The 25509-nt window shown below is 34.1% G+C and overlaps 2 protein-coding genes across 7 annotated transcripts; one reads left to right on the forward strand and one right to left on the reverse strand.

Moving 5' to 3' along the window:
* Window positions 1-5858: 5858 nt before the first annotated feature.
* Window positions 5859-6287, reverse strand: LOC140972454 (zinc finger A20 and AN1 domain-containing stress-associated protein 5-like). The gene has a single exon (XM_073434878.1). It carries the CDS (start codon window positions 6285-6287, stop codon window positions 5859-5861), a length of 429 nt encoding a protein of 142 aa, XP_073290979.1.
* Window positions 6288-9635: 3348 nt separating this feature from the next.
* Window positions 9636-22459, forward strand: LOC140973466 (copper-transporting ATPase HMA4-like). 6 transcript variants are annotated; one of them, XM_073436277.1, is made up of 10 exons: window positions 9804-11282; window positions 12749-12878; window positions 16514-16778; window positions 17145-17890; window positions 18016-18487; window positions 18627-18794; window positions 19659-19913; window positions 20498-20620; window positions 20927-21412; window positions 21939-22182. In XM_073436277.1, the coding sequence occupies exons 2-10, from the start codon at window positions 12859-12861 to the stop codon at window positions 21948-21950; spliced, it is 2547 nt and encodes an 848-aa protein (XP_073292378.1). In that variant the 5' UTR covers window positions 9804-11282; window positions 12749-12858; the 3' UTR covers window positions 21951-22182. The 6 variants fall into 6 exon arrangements, with proteins under 6 accessions (XP_073292376.1, XP_073292378.1, XP_073292373.1 ...); XM_073436272.1 differs by having other exon boundaries at window positions 9806-11282; window positions 21848-22459; XM_073436275.1 differs by lacking the exons at window positions 9804-11282; window positions 12749-12878 and adding an exon at window positions 9636-9764 and having other exon boundaries at window positions 16492-16778; window positions 21848-22459.
* Window positions 22460-25509: the final 3050 nt, after the last annotated feature.

Consider the following 25509-nt stretch of genomic DNA (forward strand, 5'->3'; position numbering starts at 1 on the left):
TTAAATTGAAAATAATTTTATAATAATTATTTAATTTATTTGATGAAATTAAAAATAATAATAACACATACAACGCGTGTTTTTTTTTTTTTTTACTAATAGATATTATATACATGCAACGTGTGTGGTCTGATTTTTAATCATCTATCAGCAAAGGTCCATGATAAACTTTCTTAACGGGGTAGATCCAATCATGTCGTGTTCATTTCTTAGTTTAACTTGGGCTGCCGTAGGCCTAGAAATTTGAGTCAACCAAACTCGGGCTCAGTTTCGTAATATCAAATTATCAATTGAGAGCTCGAGTTTATCATAGAAGGAAATTGTATGGAAGTAATATTTATTTAAAATAAATGTAAGTAATGCTTGTAAATGTTTTTTAAAAAAATTATGAAATTTTGTAAATGAAAAGTTTATGATTATTATTTTTAAATATTTAAAAACAATATTTAAATGACATTAAAATCTCAAATTAAAATGAATATAAATAACGGAAAATTATCAATCACTCTCCATCATCAAACATAACTTTCTCCTCTTTTAAATCTATGTTTGAACTTCTCAATTTTTTAAAATTTCCAAAATATCATCAATCTTCATAATTACTTCATAATTATAGTAAGTGACATTGTTTTACAGATCGAGCATGTTCTAAAAGCATATAGCCTAAAGACATGCAGCTACGCAAGGTTTTCAACTTATATACCATGTTTAGACGGTCGATTTTTTAAATAAATGACTCATATTGCTTCCGTATAATAAATTGAACAGTTTATCTCTTTAACTAGAGTGTCATCGCGTTGTACACATCGGGTTTTACAGACTGATCCTCACAGCCTAACGACGCAGTCGCAACATATGGTTCCTGACGTAGATTCCTTCAACAGCACTTAGCACAACCCTGTTTCGTTTCTTATCTCAAGATGTATAGTAAAGTAGTCCAATTTAAAAATAATACATGAGAGGGCTAATAAAACTTTTTTTTAATTCAAACATACAAACTATTACGTAATAAATAAAAAAAGAAGTTATGATTCATCTGAAAACCGACACCAAGACTATTACACTGTAAACTCCTGTAGAGGATGAAAAACTTTATTAGTAGCTGAAAATACAACACACATGAATAAGAAAGACAAAATATTACAATTTATTTGAAAGAAAATGAAGATGTCGAATGATGTCTTCATCTTCCTTCTGCCTTGGTATTTATAGAAGTCTTGATGTATTTGAAATCTGGACTTCAAATCTTGTGAATTATTCTGCTAGTTGTGGCCGACAACATATTATGAATGGTGGTCCATTCAACTAATAGTTGGTGACTTTTCTTCATGGGTGGTTGAGTGGTTCATTTTTCCACTAGTTAGTGGAATCGTCTTTCAGTGATGGTCCATCCTCCACAAATGGAGTGGTTGGTTCACATGTCTAATGTTTTTGTAAGGTCCAAAATACGATAACATAATCCAACTGTATGCAAATCTAGGGAAATGAAAAAATGTCTAATTAAATTATTTTGATTGCATTAAATGTATGTCCAAAAGCATGTTTATATGTTTAAGTAGAAAATTTTATCTGATTGGTTAAATAGGGCTTTTAGCGTTTTTTGATGCTTGGACGAGAAACGAAGACCGAAGACTGGTTAAGGAAAATATTTTTATTAAATAATTATTTAATATATGATGTAATTAATATGTAATTTTCGAAAATAATGTGTTTTAGGATATTTTTACACGTCGAGTCATATTTTAAACCGGCAATAAATTTTTGGTGAAATTAAGGACTTTTTAAGAGATCGGATAATATTTTGAAAACATATCAAAAAAAATATTTTATGTGCATGTTTTGGGGCCTAATGGGCCTGTTTTAGTAGGATTTTGGGTCAGGATCACTACCCTTTATTATTTTAAAAAATTTGGCTCATTCTTCCATTTTTTCTTTCACCTTATACACACGCTCAAAACCCTAGTCCCTCCCCCACCCTTCTCACGGCAGCACACACTACAAAAAAAAGGCCTACGACAACGGTAAAAAACCGTTGTCGTAAGTCTTGTAAAACCGTTGTTAAAGGTCATGTGGTTAAAGGGTGCGCTCAAAGACGACGGTGAAAAACCGTTGTCGTAGACGTCTAAAGACGAAGGTGAAAAAGTAGGTCTGTAAAATCGTTGAAAAAGCGACGGTTCATAATCGTTAATTTAAAATTGCGACGTTTCATTAAAACCTTCGCTAAATTAAAACCGTCCATGTGCAAGTTGTAAAGGCTTATCAAGATTTGGAATCCGAGTTTCAAATCCGAAGAAGCCTTCTATAAATAAGGCAGAAAGAAGGAAGTGAAGATCATCGAACATTTTTTTCATTTCTTTCAACAAATAAATTGTAATATTTTCTTTCAAGTTTATGTGTTTTTCAAGTTCGGCTACTATAAGTAGCTAAGCAAGTTCCTCCTCCTCTGCAGGAGGTTTCAATGTAATAATAAATGTTTGTGTTTGAATAAAGAGATCTTTGCTCTATCCCCTCTCATGTATCATTTTCAAAATTTTATCTTTTACTGTACATCCTAAGGTAGGAAACGAATTAGGGTTGTGCCAAGTACTGTTGAAGGAATCTGCGTTGGTAACCATCGGTTGCGATCGTGTGGTTGGACTGTGAGGAGCACTTCGTAAAATACGGTGGATATAACCCGATAGCACTCCGGTCAAAGAGGTAAAAGATTTAATTTATTTTACGAAAGCATGATGTGTCTTTATGTTTAAAAGAAAAACCAATTATTAAAATAAGAGGATAAGGGTATTCTTGGAAATTTTAAAATACTGGGGAGCTAAAACAAAGAATTGAAGGGATCGGGAGTAAAGATAAAGTTGAGAAGGGATGTAGGGAGTTATTGAAAGTTTGCCCTTAAAATAAACGTTTTAACATATTAAAAATCCATAAACATTTAAAATAAATATTTTAAAATAAACATTTTAACATCTTAAATCATAAAACTCCATAGACATTTAAAATAATTATATTAGCATATAATAAAGCATTCAGGACACTTCGATGACGTTTACTAATTTTCGGGTGTAAAATTACCTTTTTGCCCATAGACGTAAAATTTCACGTTTTTGACATTTTCTTAATTCCGTTGACTCTAGACCATCCCAAATAATTATTTAAGCTTACCTTAATTTTCTCGTATTTTTATTTGGCTTAATTCGATGACTTTTATTTTAATCCTTAACTATAACGTATTAATGTGTTTTAATCCCGAATGAAACCAAACTTTAATATAAAATTCTCATATTAAAAAGTTAGAGTTTTAATAATTATTTGGCCCTCGTGAACCATGACTCGACCCCTGTGAGCAATGTTGCAACTTAAAACCCAAAGGAAAACACTAACCGAACCATCTAGACTACACCTTGAGCCATGTTCATTTTTTCTCGAGCCAAGCCCGAAACATGCTGGATCAAACCCCGACTTGCCCCTCTAGGAACCCTCCTGGACCCTTAGAACCATTGGACTCAGCCCCAAGCTTGAAAACCGAAGCACCCACTTCAACACAAGCATGGCCGAGAAACCCACCTAGACTAGGACTCCATGTTTCTTGCTTAGTCAGTTAACCAACGAGCCAGCTCTTGAACCAGTCCTTCATGCCTCCTAGGACTCTAAGGACCTAACCTAGCCCAGCCCAAAGTCCCCTGGCCGAGCAACTTCCTCCCTGCACGCTGCTGCAACCTGCTCAACTCCTTGGCTTGTTCTCGGGTGGCTAGGACTCCTCCACAGCCTCTTGTCCCACGCTAGGACTCTTCCCTTGACCCCTCACGGATCCTAGCTAGCGCTGGCCCCATCCGAGAGCAAGCCTAGCCCCAACTCCCTAAAAGCCGAGCCATACAAACACCATGACAGCAAGGTGGTTCCAGCTTGTGTTCTATCATCTTGTGTAATGTTTCGTGCGTGTCCTTGGACTCTAAATTCGTGTAAAACATGACCCTTATCATCTTAATACATGGCAGCCCCTTTAACAACATAATAAACATGTTTTTGGATGAAAAATCAAGAGTTTAGAACATTTATGTGCATAGTTGCGAAAATAATATGTTGTGTGCCTTGTTTTCATTCAAAACATGATCAAATAAATACTATGGTGTGAAAGATGATAAAAAAGAATAATATGACGTGATTTTGCGTATTTTACGCACGAACAAACGTTGACGATTGCGAAGAACGACGACAAACGACCTTGGCTAAATCTCCTTGACAAAACCGAAGTTTCACCGTTCAAAATATTGTGTGTGCCGTGTACTTGCTGGTTGGGGAGACTTTTGGAGTGTTTAGGATTTGTTGGAGAAGGGGGCCGTGACTTGTATGGTGTAAGGTAGAATTTTAGTTTTAAATAGTAATTAAAATCCTAACCAAACACTAATTGTTCGTTTAGGTTAATTAGACCTACTTAGTCCATTAGTGCTTAATTAAAATATTTTGAGTAGAAAAATTTGTGAAATTATTAGTCGGGTTGTCAACATATTCGTATTTTTGTTGAAAATCCAACACCGATAAAATTTACGTCTCGACGTATAAAATCATCTCAAAACTCTTTATTTTAAAAAATAAGTTAAAGCATCAACCATATTTTAAATAATTAAAAATAATTATTTAATAAAAATATTTTTTTTCCCATTTTCAGCGCTCGGTCTTCGTTCCTCGATCGCAACTCGAATATCCTTTAAAAATACATTTTAATGCAACCATTCAGAACAGTATATTTTAAACATAACAACATGCACAACATATTTAATCCATGCAATTAAAACATTTAATTAAAATACAAAGGAATTTAATAACTTGCATGCATGTGGTTTACGCGAACTTTTAAATTTTCGGTGCGTTACAGATCATTTCGTCATTAAAAGGTTTTGGCAATACTTTGATCTTCCCTCTTTGGTATAATAAGGGTTCAGCACCAAAAAATTGTGATAACTTTCCTTCCGAAGTATTTTTACTAGATTTGGTTGTTATAGGGTTTGAATTCTTGTTTGAATATTTTTTAATGTTCCAATAATTTTTTCTTATTTTTAAAGGATTTTCTCCATATTTGTGTTGCATAATACAACATATTTCTACAATTTTGTAATGTCTTTTGAATTTCTCTAAGATATTCAAATAGTTTAGAGAAATCCGGTATTATTTCTAGAAACATATTATTTTGAATCATAAGATCACCTTAGAATTGATAAGTTTCACTTTATTCTTGATATTTAACCTTGTTAGATCTTCTTATTTCAAATAGTTTAAAATTTTAGAATAAACTTTGCAAATACCTAATCTCAAACCTGGATTCGGATCCATATTATTTGAGAAAATTCTCTTTCTCAAACAGAGTAATAATAATTTTGTAAGTTTGAAATAATTTATTTGAAAAATATTATTTTTTTCTCGATAAAAATCAATTATTAAAATCAACATATATAAAAATATTTTTGTCATTTTTATTATTTTAAAAAATTGAAACAAAGTTTTTTGAGTTAAGTAAATAATGATAAATTTATGTTTGAGCTTGAAGATTTATCTCAAAAAATAAAAACAAACTTATTAAAGATAGATTATAGAAAATAATTTTAAAACAATTAGCAAGCAGTCTTCTTGTATCAAAGATCCAATTTAGAGTAAATATTCCTTAGAGAAGCAAAATAAATATCGCAAAAAACAATAATTTCCGCAATGAAAAACAATTAATTAATTCTAAATCACAAGAACACCCCTATCCTATACTTGATCGAATTCGCGAGAGTAATTCTCCTTCCTAATAATTAATTCATCAGCTCCAACAACGGAAAGCCCAAATTAATCGAACCAAAACCTAGAATTTCGGATCATTTGATTCAAACTTTGAGGATTTTGGCGGCTCTGATGACGGGATTTTCCCTCGCAATCGCCTCGCGGCCGGCCGCTTTGTAATCGTAGCTGCAATCATGCCGATCTGAATATCTGTGCTCAGAACAGAACACTTCTCCGCACCTGCACCGGAAACCCATCAACCCAATCCGCTTCCTGCATCCCGACCCGGAGCACCTGTTCACCTCCCTCGGTCTCTTTAAAACCCGTTTCTCCCCAGGATCGGGGCTCTCCGGCGTCAATCCCGAGCTGGATCTCGAGTCACAAGCGCTCGAAATCTTCGGATCCGAGCTTTCCGACATCCTGGAGGCCGGGACATGCGACGGAGGCGTGGAGATCGGCTGCGGTGGGGTACATATCGGCAAGCTCTCCGGAACCTTGAGTTCGGTCTCTTCTTTCTCCCTCTTTTGTGCCATGTCGTGGTCGATCTGATCGAGATCGGAAGGTCCGGCGAGAGAGACGAAGGCGGCGAAGGAATCGAGGAGGTAAGATGAAATGGGGAATAAGAAATGAGTAACCGGGGTATTAAATATGATTCCGAATTAAATATGGGGCGAATATTAAATTAATGGAATCTTGTGGGTGTCTCTAGAACGCGTGAGGGCGGAATCGCTGTATGAGGCATTAAGGTCCAGTGAAATGACTGAAACGCCCCTCGTGACTTACTTTTTTGGTTCATATTTCGTAGACAGTGACGTGTTTCCCTCATGGGCTGAAATAAGGGTAGACTTTGTCTTTTCATGTGGATGGATAGAAACAGGGATTGAGGAGCCAATTTTGACGATAGTCCGTGTCACTATCTTTATTTTATTATTATTATTATTATTATTTTAAATAAACATGATGATTATACTAAACCATGTTTGGCAGAATAACATCATCATATCATCATATATTAAAGTAGAGGAAGGGTTAACTCACCGGACATAGAATATGCTTTCTTAACTAATGCATGAAGGGAGAGCCCGGGTGGCCCAAAAAAATCAAATTATTTTAATATATGAAATTTGGTCCAAATGGAATTTAGCCCAGTGGCCCAATTAACAAAAATAATAAACATATTCTCACCCCATTAAGAAAATGGGCTTAAAATTTTTGGAAGAGCTTAGGTCTTGCGGCTTTTTTGCTCTGCCACTGAAGAGAACGGATTCAATTGTTGAGTGCGGTTGTTTATTTTCAGGTTGCGGTGCCGTTGACGAAGTAAGCGGTAATGTTAAGAACTCGAAACCTGAGAATTAAGGCTGCATCGGGAATTCGAAGTAAGAGGTAATGTTAAGAACTCGAAAACTGATAATTATTTTCAGGTTGCAGTGCCGTTGACTTCAATTGGTGATTAAGGCTGCATCGGGAATTCGAAACCTGAGAATTAAGAGGTAATGCTGCGGTGTCGTTGACGAAGTAATTCTGAAAATAGCTTCTTCTTTTTTTACTTATTGTTTAAGAACTTCATGGGTTCCTAAAGCTGCTCAAATTCAAGTTGAATTTGTCATTCTACTGGTGAATGTATATTATGTATTGATTGTGCATTTGTGCTCTCCCTTTTGTGTATTGATTGCATTTTGAAGAAGCCTGGGAATAAAATACGTCCAAATCTAAAATGAAGGTGGTGTTTGCTACTATTTACAACGTGAAAGATTTGAAAGTGGCTTCTGAAATGTGTTTGATTATGTTTTACAGATGCGAGCAGGAAATTTAAATCTTGATAATGTGTATGTGAGTATGTTTATTGGGACTGTGTAAATGAGAGAACTATTTTTACAAATATAAGAAGCACACGAAAACACACTAAGGAGAAACACACACTCAAAACCACAAAACACACACAGAATGATATCCCATTATGCAAAATAATGATAATGAATTTATTTGGAACTCAATCATAGTTGTTTAAAAAGTATAGTACGCTTCTTTTGTTACATTTTATTATAAGAAAAGGTAAACATTATAGAAGAAAGAGATATTCATTTATTTGATCTTCATTAATTTTTCTTGCAGGTTTATGGAGATATAATATTACATTGTCAATGTTTTGTCGGTTTTGGAATCTTGCTAGTTCAATGACGAAAATATTGAAGATCTTGTTAATGAGAAATTTTTTGAGACTACGATGAACATGTATCATAACTATGATTTTAATTGTTATGGATTATTTTTTTTTTGTTAAAAAAATTTAGCCCGGGTAGATTTCAAATCCTGGCTCCGCCACTGGTCTGGTTCGTCGATCTTCTGGGAAAAACAAATTTACAATTATGTAAATCCAAAGCAAAGCATTTGCAATCATGGACAATTAATCTTAGACGGGAGGAATCCGAGTTGGAGATGCATCACATTTGACTCGACAATGATATTTGGGAAGTGCAAGCTTAAGCCAACTAAGAGCTTCACAGATTCTCAATGCTTCAGCTACTGCTGGTTCATGGAATCCATGTAGGCAGCCATGTATCATTGCTAATAATGAATCATGAGAGTCGCGGAGAAGACATCCAAAACCCATACGACAATGATTGAGGAACACCGCGCGCTGCATCAACATTGCATTTGAGGTAAAGGCTCAGGTGGTTTGTGCCAACATAAACATTTTTGCTGCTGACTAGGAGAAATGGAAGAAACAAAATGTGGATGGAGTGAGCGAAGATCTATTGTGGATTAGAAGATTCAGAGATCATGGGTACAGTTACCATTCCACACAACATCATTGTGGTTTTGCCAAATGCTCCACATTCGCAGTCTCAATCTCGATATGATCTTTGGTGGTAACAAAAATGTTCCACCAATCAGGTAAAGAACCCACAAGACCAATATGACTTCCAATTGAGGTGAAACTCCAAACTTGTCGCGCTGAAGCCTGAAAGGCATGAGACTAAAGCACGGAAGTCCTCTTCTAGCTCGCTTGATTACCAAGGGGACACCATTTAGAAATTGCAATTCTGAGGCATTGTAGAGCTTAATGGTAGGTAAATAAGATGATAGAGATCTCCAAATAAAGTTCCTGACTTTTCCAGGGAGACGTAATTTCCAGATGAGTGCCTAGCTGGTACCGAAGACTATAAGGGCCAAATCGCAATTATGCTATAAATTTAATATTTGTTTTTGACTGTTTAGTGTCCCTTCTTATCAGCTCCCCATATAAATTTATCATCGTAGACACGCATAATCAACGGGATAGAGAAGATCAAACGTAGTAAATTCTTCACAAGATCCACTTCCCAATTCTCAGTTTCTGAAAGTCTCAAATAAGAAAAAGTGGCATGCTGCAACTTCGAAGGACAATTTACTATGTTTAATTTCTTGATTATTTAAAGTTTCGCGCATTAGAGTTTTAAGTTGCATTTCGCGCTCGATCGAGGAACGGAGACCGGGGATATTCAGAAAATAAATTTTATGGAATGATTAATTTTAATTAATTAATATGGAGTGTTTTTAAGGGTGTTTTTCAAAAATGGGCCTTGGTGGGTATTTTTACTCGCCGGGTCGTATTTTTAATCTGTACACAAATTTTAGTGAGTCGGGGGACTTTTTGAGGGCTCGGGCAATATTTTAAAAAACGTACCTAAACGAAATATTGTTTGAGAGTATAATTGGGCTTGTTGGGTTTGTTTTATTGTTTAATGGGCTCAAAATCTTTTAATCCTTTCAAAATTTTATTAAGGGCCCATTAATGTGTCATTATCATAACCTAAACCTAATTTACTTAACCCTAAATACCCCCCCCAAACCATCAGCAGCCGAACCCCACTTTCAGCAGCCTCTCCCACGGTACTTTCAAAGAAAAAAACACCAGCAAGCCATTTCCTCCCTTTTTCCTTCAAGCTAGTCTCTTCCCCGCTCCTCCGGTGCTTCCCCGACGCGCATTTCTTCGAGTCTTTGAGCATCTACGCATCAAGCCACGCTTTGTATCTCTTTTTCTCATCATTCACACCATTTATATGCTGAAATATATATAGATGCATGAGAAATTATTTATATATCTTGAGGTTTTGTTTTAGGAAAGGATTTGATACGAAAATGCACCTTTTTGCTTCATTTTCACGTGTTCTAGAGTTTGTGCGAGGGGGCTGCCAATTTTTATGTTGCTAAGGGCTGTACACGTCGAGTAAAGGGAGAAATTAAGGCTGGAGTCGAGGTTTAGTCGAGTCTTGGTGAGGGCCGGTCGATCCTAGGGTGTTTATGTGATGGTTGTGGCTAAATCGGGCGTTGCTTGTTTTCGGTTTACTCACGTGTGGCTGATTGCGCGGGCAGTAGGCGTGAGTTTGGTTGGTTTTCTGGAAATGTGTTCAACAGATAATTTGTAGAACTTTGTGTTATCTTCGATTCGATAGCGAATTCGTAATTTTCTGGTATGAAACGAGGGAGATATGATTTTTATTGTAAAACTGCACAAGCTGTGAAATTTCTGTCACAAAACCCGTCACCCTCTGTTATTTCGAATTCTGAGATTTATTGGTTGGTTTTCTGGAACTGTGTTCAACATATGACTTGTAGTACTCCGTGTTATCTTTGATTTGATAGCAAATTCGTAATTTTATGATAAGAAACGAGTGAGATATGATTTTTATCGTAAAACCGCACAAGCTGTGAAATTTCTGTGTCACAAAACCCATTACCCTCGGTTATTTTCAATTCTGCAACTTATAGGTTGGTTTTCTGGAAATGTGTTCAACATATGATTTGTAGCACTCTGCGTTATCTTCGATTCAATAACAAATTTGTAATTTTCTGATAAGAAATGAGAGATATATGATTTTTATCGTATCATCGCTCAAGCTGGAAAATTTATGTGCCTATGCTGGATATTTCCAGCAGCCTTTGGGATTGTTTTGTGGGTCATAAGTGGTTTGGAATGGGTGATTTATAGGCTGGTCATGTAGGTTTAAGTCACGGTTAAAGTTGGGAGAAATTTGGTTAAGTTTTGAGTCGATTCGGGTTAAGTTTGAAATTAATCTAGTTCCTGGTGCTGCACCAATTTCAAAGACATCATACCTAATGGCGTCAGCTGAACTCAAGGAGCTAAAGAAAAAACTCCAAGAGCTGCTAGAAAAGAAGTAAATCTAACCAAGCACGTCTCCGTGAGGAGCCCCGGTACTATTTGTGAACAAAAATTATGGAAGTTGGACCGCTCATGAATGAGGGTAATGTGGGGAAGAGTTGAAGTATGAAGAGGTCCCTATTCGGATTGTGGACACCAAGGTTTAAGTACTAAGGCGACGCACCATTTCCTTACGTCAATGTACAATGGTCTAACCACACAGAACAAGAGGATATATGGGAGCTTGAAGAGAAAATATGCAAGCAATATTACTTTCTCGAAGAGCAATCCAACTCGAGTTTCGAGGATGAAACTTTCGATAAGGAGGGAGGGATGAGAAAGCAACAACATTTTAACTCTTTAGGGCATGCATTTCGAAATTATTGTAAGAATCATTTTTGCATATATTTCCAAAATTTTAAATAATTATGCATTTGAATTTATCTAGCCTAATAAATGCACTAAATTTGAAAATCAAGTGCAAATACATGAAAGAATTTGAAGCATGGGCCTACTGTATAAATCAATTTCAGAAAAAAAATAATAGATGTAGGGCAACTCTTGTCCAACAAGGAAGCAAGAAAATTCAAAATTCGGCCTTATTACAATATGAATCTAGACAAGAAAAATAGTCTACATCCAGCCGCTAAACAAGCAAATTCAAAAATCTCAAGCTTTATCACCAAGTTTTCGAAAATATGGCAAGATAGTATTTATGGAAGAAATATCCTTGCAATATCAAATTTATGGAAGAATATCAACCTAATTATGGTAAAATTTGCACCACACCACATATAAATACCGCCAACCCCCCTTCACAAAAATCACACCTCTCCATCACTTCAAAGTTCAAGAATTTCTCTACAAGTTTTGTCAAATTTCCGAGCCAAGGTTCTGTCGAGTTATCAAAGTTCTTTCCAGACGCTTTCCGAATACAAGCAGCAATTCTTCAAGATTTTCGAGCCAATCAATCTTTCTTCCCATTTTTTATTCAATATTAAAATAAGTGGGTTTGTTTTAAAATGTTTGTTTCGATTATGTTTTTGAAAGTTTCATGTGAGCAAGCTTCATTCGTTTTGTGTTACAATTAAAACTATTCTACGTTTTAGCATTGTTATGATTCAACTGGATATGAGTGATAATTACAAAATACAATAAGTTTATGGCCCTGATACGGTGGGATACAACCATCATTAAGACATCGTCTCCTTAGAGGTTTAAAAATTAAGGACTGATATCAGTAAACTTTGAAAAGTAGATGAATTTCAGCGCTTATGTTATACGTTGTACATTATGATTATAAAAAAATATGTTATGACATGTTATGATATTTTTCGAAAAACCATGGATATGCTCGAGCGACCCTACTTGCTGAGTATTTTCTCAAACACTCACTCCTTACTCTCTCATCTCAAGATAAGTCCGAAGAACAAGTAGAAGATGAAGAAAAATATCAATTTTGGGGTTAGTGATAGAGAACCCTTGAAGATTATTTATTTCCGATCTTTTAAATTTTTAATTCAAGTTTTAAGATGCTTCCGCATTTAGTTATATCTTATCATTTGTAAAGACAAGGTTGATTATGATTTAAACTGGTTGGCTAGATTTTTTTAAATTACGAGGTTGTTTTTTTTTAGATTGTTGAATGATGTCGATGTCTATAAGTCTCGGGCTCGGGGCATGACACTAAGAAATTTACCTTAAAAGTTGATAATAAACGGGTTAAATATTTCTTGAAAATTTGAATTCAATTTAATTTCGATAAGGCTAGATTATTAATATGGCAAGCTTTATGTCAAAATTATATTTTTGATATTGTTATTATCAAATCTCCTGAAAATATTCTTACAGATTTTAACAAGAGATAGACGAAGTGGATGTTGATGCCATCATGAATATGCAAAGGCATTTAAGGGAATACCTAGAAATGCTTTAAAACGAGTTCAACAAGATTACCCTAAATGCAGAAGTTGTATGTGAGGTACAAAAAGTTGAACATTGTCTTTGATCGAATTACATTTTGTTTACATGTTTATATCAGTTTGGTCTGTATTAAAAAAGCTTATCATCCAAGCTATTGAGAAACTATTGGCTTCTCAAAGGGAGAGTTTTTTTATTACATGGATGTATATATGGAGCAGGCGATTCAAGTATCCATAGCACAAGTGCTAAGTCGAGATCATTTTGAGATGAGTCGGCTCAAGAAAAAAATTGAGGCTCTAGATCCTTATCTCGAGCCATCAATTCCACCCTTCTTCGGGAATTGAAGATGGAGATATTAATTTTAGACCTCAAACATACAAGGGAAAATCTAATATTGGTATTAATGAGTTTATAGTTTCTTCATTCTAGATATATCAGTAGAACTTGGAGAAATTAAAAACTAAAGCGAAAATTAACATGGCTACAGGTCGGGTTGATATAGCATGAAAATATCCAATGATGTAAATGAAACCTAATGCCCATCCTAAGTAGTTCAAATCATTATATGAATTTCGAGTTCTTGCCTCGGTCTTTACCGCAGCACTCAGTTTCCCAGAAATATGCGCACTACCAAAATAGATCTAGGAAGTTGTTCATGAAACATGGGCGAATGTCAACTATTCTGGAGTTATACTTCTTTAGAGCAGCACCAGAACCATTTCATCAAGCTCCATAGGCCAGATATGAATGTCCAGAAATTCATCAAGGATCATCCAGTAAATGAGACAATTCTTATTGCTTGTCTTACTGAAGATGAAATCTTCACCAGAAGAGCATGAGGATTATGGGTTTCTCACAGAAATAGACAAAGTCAAGTTCTTTTTAAATTTTATCAAAATTAAGTTAGTGGATATTTGATGTTAAATACAATGACATGAAAAATTACTTGATTTGCACAAGAAATATTTGAAAAGAAAAAAAAATTTCTGCTGAATAGTAAGCTGCCGAGGAGAAAAGAGACTCACCGGAAATTCTGTAACATGGCTAACATTGAAAGATAGTTAGAAGGGATCTGTTCAGAATGCCCAAACCAGAAAGAGATAGAATTCGGAAAATGTTTTTGATCAAGATCTGACCGAAAGTATATTGAGAGACAAGTCCAAGTGGTGAAGAACCACACAAGACATATTTTCCTCGGAGACCACTAAAAAGTAACATACTTCCTGACAAATTTAAAAAAGGCATGATTCAACCACTCTTTCAGTGAAAGATATAACCATTCAGCCACTACCAAGAGTGGCAGACAAAAGTAAAAAAGGCCACTTCACAAGTAGCTGTCAGCAATAACTCGCAACAATTGGCAATCAATAATGTAAAGTTATCAATCAAGTCGGAATTCCAGATTTAAATACACAAATGGCCTCTATATATATCAAGATAGAAGAAATTTTAAAACATCGATCATTCTCTTCAATTTTCTTTCAAATAAATATTATAATATTCTCTTTCAGTTTGTGTATTGTATTTTCAGCTATAATTAATAGCTAAACAAATTATCTCATCTTCTACAAAAGGTTACCAATGTAATAATATATATGTTTGAATAAAATCACCAAGATTTTGTCATCTCATGTTATGCTTATTTCAATAAATCTATTACTCTGTGCCTTGAGTTAAAAAATGAAACAAGACTGTGTTAGGTGTTTTCGAAAAGAAATCTGTTACATAAACCATTGGTGTGATTGTATGGTTAGGTTGTGAGGAGCAGACTATAAACTCCGACAGACACTACCCGATGACATTCTGGTCAAAATGTCCAAGGTTTAATTTATTTTACGAAAACTTGATGAGATTATAAAAATTTTTTAAAAAAGTAAATAAAAAATAAATGAAGGGTAAAAAGGGAATTCACACCAAATTGGATGAGATATCTAAAACAAAAGGGACTATTTCAGGATACTAAAAAAAACACTTAATTATCTAAAATATTGAATACCAAATCGAGAATTATTATCTCCATAGAATGTGTTCCATTGTCTCATGAAAATCAATCAATTACCTCAACTTCTCTTTCCCACTTAGCACGATTTATTTCTACTTTTCCGACAACTTCCCCATAATCTAACGTCTACTCTAGGTTATTTTAAAGTCGTTCCACCAGCTATCACCACTTAGATGTGGTGATATAATCCATTCAAATTGAAACCCATGTGAAAAAAACCCTCATCCCAACATTGAAATAAAAAAATTTCCCTTTCTAGAGATGTAAAAAAACCGAAACGGTTCGCGAGTTTTTTCGAGCTAATTAAAAAATATTTGATTCGTATTCGAGAGAAACTCAACATGTTCGAACTCTTCAAGCCTAAATTATAGAGTTCGATAATTCACAAGTCTTGATATTTTATTAGTGTTTAATAAATATAAATTAAATAAAAAGATTTTGAGCTTTTCGAGTATTTGTTTTCTAGAAATAGTTCGAATAGCTCGTGAAAATATTCGAACTTTTCGAACCGAACTCGAACATGAGCCCTGATTCGAATTGAACTTAAACAAAAATTTTTAAATTTTCGAGCTTTGAATCGAGCTTCAACTCAAATATATCTATTTCATACTGAATTCGAACATCGAGTTTTTCATCATATTCAAATCAAATTGATTCGTTTAGCACCCTGATTCACTATCCTTCCCGCCATTCCTCATTATTACTTAAATAAATAAATTAGATCAATTTATATTAATAATTAATTAATTAATGGATTTGGTTTTGTATATCGAGTTTTTCTTAAAGCGAGTGGTCCATTACAATGGACCCACAACACAACCAAGAGCCGGCCTCGCCGACGCAGTCCTATAAAAGGGCTCCGCTTTAAACTTCAATACCTCCAGAGCGAACCAGAATCCCCACTTTTTCACTCTCGACTTAACCGTTTCCCGAAAACCCTAATCTTTGATTTTGTTTTGTATAATTTTTCAGTTTCTCTTTGTCGTTCGAATCGATTGCCTCAATTTGTTGTGGGGGGAAAGTTTTGATTACCTTTTTACTGGACGAATGAAGGGGAAATAAATAATCACGTGCAAGCTCCTCTTTCTGTCCATTATTCTTGAGGTACAGATAACTCATTTGTTATCAGGCGCGCAGATATTCTATGTGACCCATTCCCTATTGTATTACTTTTAAAAATTTATTCTGGTGATCTTTTTCGTTTCTATAGGTCAGCATATTCATCTGGTTAAACTATTAGCACACTATTTCTTTTATTTAGAAGCAAGGATAGGCCATAGCTAGTTGTTGACTATATTGGATTGGGTCCTTTTTGTGCGCAAGAATATGTGTGCGGTTGTCTGTTATGTCTGTAAATTCATACTTATTTTTGGGTCATACAAATGAAACTGATGGGTTGTTGAAAAAATTTAAAGGGTAGGCCTTCTAGTTTCTTGCATGAGCTGAGTGGTGACTATTGCTTGTGTGTAAAGCAATATGCGTGGATGTTTTGTGAAGCTGAAATGGTTGGTGTGTGCAGCTGTTTTGCTATATTAATTTTTTGGTATTCAGTTGGATAATTTAGACCTGAAATTAGGGGTACTGGTCGATATTTTTTTTCATGAATAGCTTATTATCTCATGACTTTGACCATATATTGTAAAATATCTTCTCTTCTGACGTAATGTAGGTTGTTGATACAAAATTTCTAGGGGCAAAAATATGGAAAAAGATGGGTATGACTTGAAGTCACCACTACTACAGCATCCCAATGATTTGGCTATCACCATTGTATCCCCTAACAAGAACATTGATAAAAGACTTAGGACTGTTGTCTTCAGAGTAAGGGGTGTAACATGCTCCTCTTGTGTTGCGTCAATAGAAACAGCAGTTGAAAGGCTGGCTGGTGTGGAAAATGTGGCAGTGTCTGTGCTTCAAGGTCAAGCTGTGGTAAAGTACTTGCCAGATACCGTCAGTGTGAGTCAAATTAAAATTCCTTATCCTTAATAGTTAAACGTGTGACATTTTTTGGTTTGATTTATGATTAGCAATCAACTGCCGGTATGCACATCCATAAATATTCATCTTAGAGCCCTTTTTCTAACCAAAAATTAGATCAATCTGTTGTCCATGGTATCTTGGGCTGGGGGCATCTGGAGCATTTTGGAGTTTAGCATCATTATACTTTGCATTATGATGATACATCGAAGCTGCTTTATATTTTCCTATTCTCATGATTTTTAATGACAAACTGTGAAGCTTTTTAGTTAATGAAAAATTATCAAATACGATGCTCAATTGGAACAACCAATATCTATTTGCTTTAAAGATATTATCTTTCAGGCAAAAGAGATTAAAGAAGCAGTGGAAGACACAGGTTTTGAAGTTGAGGAGTTTCCATATCAAGAAATCGCCATCTGCCGGCTGGGAATTAAGGGAAAGGCATGCACGAGCTGTTCAGAGTCTACAGAACGTGCTTTGCTGATGTTGGATGGAGTAAAAAAAGCAGTGGTTGGTTTAGCTATTGGAGAAGCAAAAATCCATTTTGATCCAAATGTAACAAACACTGATCGAATCATTGAAGCAGTAGAGGATGCCGGCTTTGTATGCAATCTCATAAGCTCTGGTAGTGACTCGAATAAATTGTATTTGAAACTAGAAGGAACCACAACTTCAGATGATTTTAATATCATTCAAAGCTCACTGGAGTCTTTGGTAGGCGTAAATAATGTTGAGATAGATATGGAAGAGCATAAAGCAACTATAACTTATGAACCAAACATCGTCGGTCCAAGATCTCTAGTACAGTGCATTGAAGAAGCTGGCCATGGACTTAAGACTTACCATGCAACATTGTATACCCCATCAAGGGGAAACGAGACGGAGAGACAGCATGAAATCCTAACATATAGAAATCAATTTTTATGGAGTTGTCTATTTTCCGTTCCGGTGTTTGTTTTCTCTATGGTACTCCCAATGCTTCCTCCATATGGAAATTGGCTACAGTACAAGGTCATTAATATGCTTGATATTGGAATGATTTTAAGATGGATACTTTGCACTCCAGTACAGTTCATCATTGGCAAAAGGTATTTGTTTAATTGTTCTCTTAAAAACTTATTTACCAAGTTTTGCATTATTGTGGCTGTCAGTGTCCGGGATTGTCCTAGAAACTGCAATACATGCTTGTTTTAACTTTTACTATTTTTGCCAGGTTCTATACCGGATCATATCATGCTCTGAAACGTAAATCTGCAAATATGGACGTACTGGTTGCTTTGGGTACTAATGCTGCTTACTTCTATTCAATATACATTATGATAAAAGCCTTGACTTCAGCTTCATTTGAGGGAAATGATTTTTTCGAGACTAGTTCCATGTTGATATCTTTCATTCTTCTGGGGAAATACTTGGAAGTTATGGCAAAGGGAAAGATGTCAGATGCTTTAGCTAAGCTAACAGATCTAGCTCCTGACACGGCTTATCTTGTAACTTTGGATGCTGATGGAATTGTTATTTCAGAAATTGAAATGAACACGCAACTTATACAAAAGAATGACATGCTCAAAATTGTTCCTGGTGCGAAAGTTCCTGTTGATGGTCTTGTTATTGACGGTCAGAGTCACGTAAATGAAAGCATGGTTACAGGAGAAGCTGTGCCAGTTGCTAAAAAGCCAGGTGATAAGGTTCGACAAAACAGTTCATGCTTAACTCTGTGTTTCTTTACACTTTATCTAAGTTGTGATTGTTGTGACGGCTACCTGCTTCTCCTCAATTGATAGAAATTTAACCTCTGTATTTTAACGCGCAATAGTTCATTAACAGGTGATTGGTGGGACAGTGAATGAAAATGGGTGTGTAATTATCCAGGCAACTCATATCGGTTCAGACACAGCGCTTTCACAAATAGTCCAACTGGTTGAAGCTGCTCAGCTTGCCAAAGCACCTGTTCAGAAGTTGGCTGACCAAATTTCAAAGTTTTTTGTTCCTACTGTAAGTTTCGTTCGTTGTTCTTTTAAGTTTTTCTATTAGATGTGTTTGCCAAGCAAACTTGTAAATCTTTTATTGAATGAACAATGTGGAGTTTTGATTGATAGCTTTTTATACTTTATGGTAGTAGCAACCTTTTGACTCCTGGAGTTTTCTTCTCATTTACACGACTGTCTAGTTTCACACAATACCAGTTTTTTGTTTTTATTATGTGTGAGATGAAGAAATGAGAGGATATTTAGAATAGGGTTGTCCTCTCCATGGAAGAGATATACTGTACAAACAGAAAATTCATGGGCTTACAAATATCAAGCCTAAAGCTAACAGCCCATAACACAAAATAAATTTATTTTTAACAAAAATATTCTCCAATAGAAATTAAGTACAATTTAAAAGTTTACTTTCATACCAACGCTCTATTGGCATAGCATATTTTATTATACCTGTCTTCATAAGCATATGAAGAACAAACTCGTACCCTTATGTGGAGCTGAAAGTGATTTTACATTTAAGTGGTATTGTCATTCTACCATGGTGGAGTTCTATTAGATGAAGACTTGATTGTGCCATTGTTACCTATTTCACTACAGTTAATCAATGCTAAGAGCTGGTTTCACATTTTGTTTCAACATGATCTTTTAATTACTGTGGTAGATAGAAAGCAAAATTTTGACTTTTTCCCCTGAAATAAAAGAATATTGTTGATTACAAATGTGTGGCAACGTAGTTTTGGTCTTGGTTACTGGTTAACATATCATATGAACTCATAGATGCTTATTCAGGGTAGTAGCGCTGCCTGAAAGTTCCAAAATTCAAACATGATCCCATATGATATCAAATAACCTTGATATTATTTCTCCACACTAGGTTGTTCTAGCAGCTTTTGTGACGTGGATGGGATGGTTTATCCCTGGAGAAAGTGGGATTTATCCTAGAATTTGGATACCCACTGCTATGGATGCTTTTGAATTTGCTCTGCAATTTGGTATTTCTGTGTTGGTGGTTGCATGCCCTTGTGCCCTAGGATTAGCAACTCCTACTGCTGTTATGGTTGCAACTGGAAAAGGTGCTTCGCAGGGTGTGCTAATTAAAGGTGGTAATGCCCTTGAAAATGCACACAAGGTAAAATGTCAACTAATTTTTGGACCAGCCTATTTCACATATTCATCACACTCGAGAATCGCTATCTTTCATGATCTATATATAATCATGTTGAACAGTTCCACAACACCTATTGGGTATTTCTTAATTAAAAATAAGGAATATAAAACATTGTCTTTTCACTTTACCTAAATGGGTGGACGTAACAAGGTGTACTGTTGATTCCCTTGGTCTTATGGATCAATTGACTTTTCTTGATAATATTTGCTGCCATTGGTTCTGCGAAATAGTTATCTTTCTGTTCACTTAAATTTTTAAAAGATTACTACTTGCTGTCTCCAAAAGTTAAATCCTTGATTGATTCATGTTTTTCATATTAGCATCTCTACTTTGTGTAACTGCCCCATATATGTTTTTCATATATGAGAAATATTTTCGACTTTATCTGCTTCAAATTTTTGCAAGCATGGAAAAGAAACACATTATTCAATGACTATGCGTGTGAATCTCGCCAGGAATCACATTTACTGCCATATTGTTTTGTTGAATGAACTCATCACCTTGGAATCAGTCTGCTACAATATATTTTAACTTCTATCTTTCAGGTGAAAACTGTTGTTTTTGACAAAACTGGAACACTAACAATTGGAAAACCAGCAGTAGTTAGTTCGGTGCTCTTCTCTGAAATTTCATTGGAAGATTTTTGCGATGTGACGATTGCTGCAGAGGTGAGTTACGTTCCCTTTATACGTCTGTGTGGTTATTTCGGAGTTTGACATTCAAATTGTATTCAAACTAAGCTACGGGCTAGGGCACATACAATAATTGCAATTTTCCATGATCAAAATATATTATTAGTTCAAACTGATTGCACTATTGCAGTACAAGCAACAACTGTTCATTTGGTTGGAATGCATGATATAGTTAAGAATATAAGTTTAGAGGATTATTTAAAAATTTCTCTCTGCTGACTACGTGCTTTCAAATATGTCAGATATAGCAAATTCTGACTTGTATATTCCAATCTCTTTCAGGCAAATAGTGAGCACCCATTGGCCAAAGCAGTTGTGGATCATGCTAAAAAACTATCTCAGAAGTTTGGGCACCTGAATGAACATATTATTGAAGCGAAAGGCTTTGAGGTGCATCCTGGTGCTGGAGTGAGCGTAAAAAATGGAGAGAGAACAATATTGGTTGGAAACAAGAGGCTTATGCACCTTTTCAATGTAACACTTACCTCTGAGGTCGATAAATACATTTCCGAGAACGAGCAGCTGGCTCGTACTTGTGTGCTTGTCGCCGTTGATGGAAGAGCTGCGGGAGCTTATGCAGTAACTGACCCAGTAAAGCCAGAGGCAGCTGTTGTCATAGCTTATCTTCACTCAATGAGTATCTCAAGTGTCATGGTTACAGGCGATAACTGGGCAACAGCAAGTGCAATAGCCCGTGAGGTGGGCATTCAAAACGTGTTTGCTGAGACAGATCCACTTGGGAAAGCTGATAAAATAAAGGAGTTGCAGGTAACATTAATTTATGCAGCTTCCATTGCTCAACTTCTATCCTCATATCACTCAGTGAGTTACATTTTCCTGACAGTTGCCCAATTTGACTTAACAAATGTGCTTAAATAATCATGCTAATATGATTGAATTGATTGAACCTATTCTTCTTGCACCCCATAAATGTACAAATTATCCTGGCAACAAAGCTGATTGATGCAAGCAATTATGCTTTCTTCCTTTATTTTCTTCACGCAAACCATATGTAGAACTTAAGGTTGTGTACTGCTGTATCATTAGCTTATGTGGTGAAATAGGAATAGCAAAAGCGGCAAACTGAAGATATCTAGATATAGACACATGCCAGGATATGTTATTTATATATATATCTTCTGCTTTGATGTCTGCCATTAGCCATTACGTTCCTGGTAATTTATCTAGCCTAATATGATACAGTTGAGAGGTGTTACTGTGGCAATGGTAGGAGATGGGATAAATGACTCACCTGCCTTAGCCGCAGCTGATGTTGGCATGGCAATCGGAGCAGGTACTGATATAGCAATAGAAGCTGCTGATGTCGTGCTAATGAAGAGCAACTTAGAGGACGTTGTTACCGCCATTGATCTCTCGCGAAAGACAATGTCCCGGATCCAAATCAATTATGTATGGGCACTTGGATACAACATCCTTGGAATGCCTATTGCTGCTGGAATTTTATACCCGTTCACTGGAATTCGTCTGCCCCCATGGCTTGCTGGTGCTTGCATGGCCGCTTCATCAGTAAGTGTGGTTTGTTCATCTCTTTTACTGCAATACTATAAGAAGCCCTTACACGTTAAAGCTGCCTGAGACATGTTTACTACTCGAAAAATTTGGTGACTCGTTTCAATAATCTCAAGAGACTTGGGTTCAAGTGTATATCTGTGTTTGTGACATGAGTAGAGAATTGTAATATTTTGCCTTGTATAATGTGAAGTTTTTACTCTAATTATTCGCCAACCAATACATTGGGGTGATCTATTTGAAAATGAAAGTTTAATAGAATGCGCTTTCGCCTCCGCAAACAATAAAGAAGCGTGTTGTGTTATTAATTGCATATCCAAGGGGTTGTCTTAAATTGAATTATGATTATTAAATCATTTTTTGTTTTTTTAAATAGATTGTTAAATCATTTTGATGCAACCAAAATCCAATCATGGATTTTTAAATTTTTGTCTAAATTGATCTATCAACAAAGAATTAAAAATAGACGCAAGATTTCAATGGTATCACGATAATTTTTGAACTCTAAAGCAAATAAATTAGAAATATCAGTAGTCAAATTTCCAACAGCAAAGAAGATTCCATGTGTGATTAGGTTCACACGTTCAATTTCGTTGGCAAGAAAAGTAATAAATGACTTTTTATAGTTTGTCATTTTCATTGTTGTCTTTTGAATAAATCAATGTTTGCCCTTTGCATCCTCCCCACCGTTGGATCATCCGATGGGCAATGATAAAAGTTGGCAACTTCAACGGCCCTCAATATTGTGAGACTGATCTCTTATTTGGGTCATCCATGAATAAATATTACTTTTTATGCTAAGAGTATATCTTATTTGGGTCATCCATGAAAAAATATTACTTTTTATGCTAGGAGTATTATTTTTTATTGTGAATATCAGTAGGGTTGACCCGTCTCACAGATAAATATTCGTGAGACCGTCTCACAATAGACTTGCTCCTATGCAAAATAACATTTTAGGCTCACTTGTTTTTCTTTGCTACATTATCACCACAAAATTTTTTTAAGCATGGTGACGAATAATGAGATTCAATAGTTTTACATCATCTCATATTTAATTCATGTGTTTATAATAATTTGAGATGACAAAATACTATGTTATCCCTAGTTTTTAATTTATCACACAATATATGTTAATTTCATTCCGTGAGCTAAATAATATCTTAGTATATTAATGTATAAGTAGATCGAATAATTTGGATGCCTCCAAGGGGATGTATAAGTTTTGGTCAGGAGGATGAGCTCTTAACCGATGATCTGAGTTTAATTATATCTACAATATTTTTTCGGAGAGGTTGTCACATAGGGCTTGTCCAATGTTGTTTACCTAGTTAGCGTAGTTTGCATGTTATTGCATTAATCTTGGATTTACTTAAAGCGCACCAAAAGATTGCGATTGCGTGCTCTTATGTTATAAAAAAATCATTTTGGACTCTCCGCGCTCTACTATCCATTCTTCGAATCGAAAATTTCAAATATTTTGTTCTTGCTAAAGTATAAAAAGTTATGTGTGAACTTGATATTAATTTATTGAAAATGATAAATTTTAAAACTCTTCATTCCATCTCCTGATATTTTGAATTTAAAATTTAGAAAAAAATCTTATTATTAGTATATTAATTAGGATATACATCTTGATATCCATACTAGGTACATATTTATAAAAAAAATATGCTTTTGCTTGATTAAATTTAGTACATTCCAATAAAAGAGAAATAAAATGAACTTATTTCTTACCCATATTTTATGAATTTTTTTTCAACATGTCACTGTGAACATGTATTTATTCGTTCAAGTGAATTGACAATGATACCCTTTAATTGCTTGTATTTATTTTTGGTATATTCATTTGTAGTCACAATTCTTATAGTTAATTTTTTTAATCCCATTAAATATAGAAAGATACACAAAATATGATAAAAACTAACTATTACTTTTATTTCATCTTAATTTATATTTAATTCACATTTCTCGTTTTTATTTTTAATTTTTTTATTACATATTTTCTTAAGTTTTTGTTAAAAATAAATTCTTTTTTAATTAATCATAATATCTTATAAAAGAGACATAGCTACTAACAAAATTTTTATAAAATTTATAATTAATATATTTGTATATTAAAATTATTCAAAATAAAAATAAAATAGACATAAATTAATTTAATATTTAGTGTTTATCTACATAATATAAATAGAATCAAATGAAATCTTTATACTGTAGACATCATGTTAAATATCACTCGTGATATATACAAAATATAATAAAAACTAACAAAAAAATCTTAATTATTAAGATATTTTGTATTTTATTATCCTAAACTTAATAAAATTTTGGTATATCAAATTTTTTACATCCCGATAATCTATATATTTTTGTAAAAATAATTAGAAAATATTTACATACTAAAACTTGGAATTTTTTAAATTTAATTTTGTAAAAAAAATTAATTAAAAATAAAATAGATAATGGGATTCCGCAAAATTAATGGAAAATGCCATCACATATGGTAGTTTGGACGCTGCAACATATTTTGCAGTGTCCATCACTATCGGAATCTATTTATTGGAATTTATTTTGCAGCGTCTGTCACTAATAACAGCGAACACTTCAAAAAATTGCAGCATCACATGGCACTCCTCTTCTTATTTGTTTATTATTATTTTTATTTTTTCATTATTATTATTATTATTTAATTGAATTTAGATACATATTTTTAGTAAAACGAGAAGACTACGTGTAAAAATGAGAGTTGAAACTCAAATTCAATAATTTGAAAATAGATAACTTTAAATGGTGAGTAAGTCAACAAATTTTTTTTAAAAAAATATTCTTTATTTGTAAAATTTTAATTAATTTATTTTGAACTTTTTTGATTTTAAAAAATTATTTATTTATTTAAATGTGTGATGGTTTTGTTTTGAAAATATATGTGTGTGTATATATATAGATGTATCCACCAACTTATTTTTTTATTTTACTATTACTAGCAATATGATTAATAGAAAATAATAATAATAGTTGGAATATGAAATTTTTGAATTTTCGTATGTAAATTTTTTAATTTGTACTTTTTTGTTATTTTGAAAAAAATATTTTATTTATTTATTTAAATATATGTTGATTTAGTTTTTTTTTTAAAAATTGTGTATATATGTTGTTCAACTTATTTTTACTTTTTAAAATTAATGAATTTGAGCTCCAACTTTCATTTTTGTATGTGGACTAATTTGAAAGATAAATGACTTTTTATTTTTTCCATAGACCAAAAATTTTGAATATGTAAAAATTTTCGATAGATAAATTTTTTCATATTTTTAAAATTAAGATTTTTATAA

This window comes from Primulina huaijiensis, chromosome 3 (genome assembly GCF_012295235.1).
Source record: "Primulina huaijiensis isolate GDHJ02 chromosome 3, ASM1229523v2, whole genome shotgun sequence".
Classification (NCBI taxonomy): domain Eukaryota; kingdom Viridiplantae; phylum Streptophyta; class Magnoliopsida; order Lamiales; family Gesneriaceae; genus Primulina; species Primulina huaijiensis.

Bases quoted from the DNA above. Each gene is read 5' to 3' on its own strand.
- LOC140973466 (XM_073436272.1), top strand. From the start codon at position 12,859: ATGCAGAAGTTGTATGTGAG. The intron at 17,891-18,015 runs GTATTTGTTTAA...TATTTTTGCCAG, and splicing joins CAGTTCATCATTGGCAAAAG to GTTCTATACCGGATCATATC. The intron at 19,914-20,497 runs GTAAAATGTCAA...TCTATCTTTCAG, and splicing joins CCCTTGAAAATGCACACAAG to GTGAAAACTGTTGTTTTTGA.
- LOC140972454 (XM_073434878.1), bottom strand. From the start codon at position 6,287: ATGGCACAAAAGAGGGAGAAAGAAGAGACCGAACTCAAGGTTCCGGAG.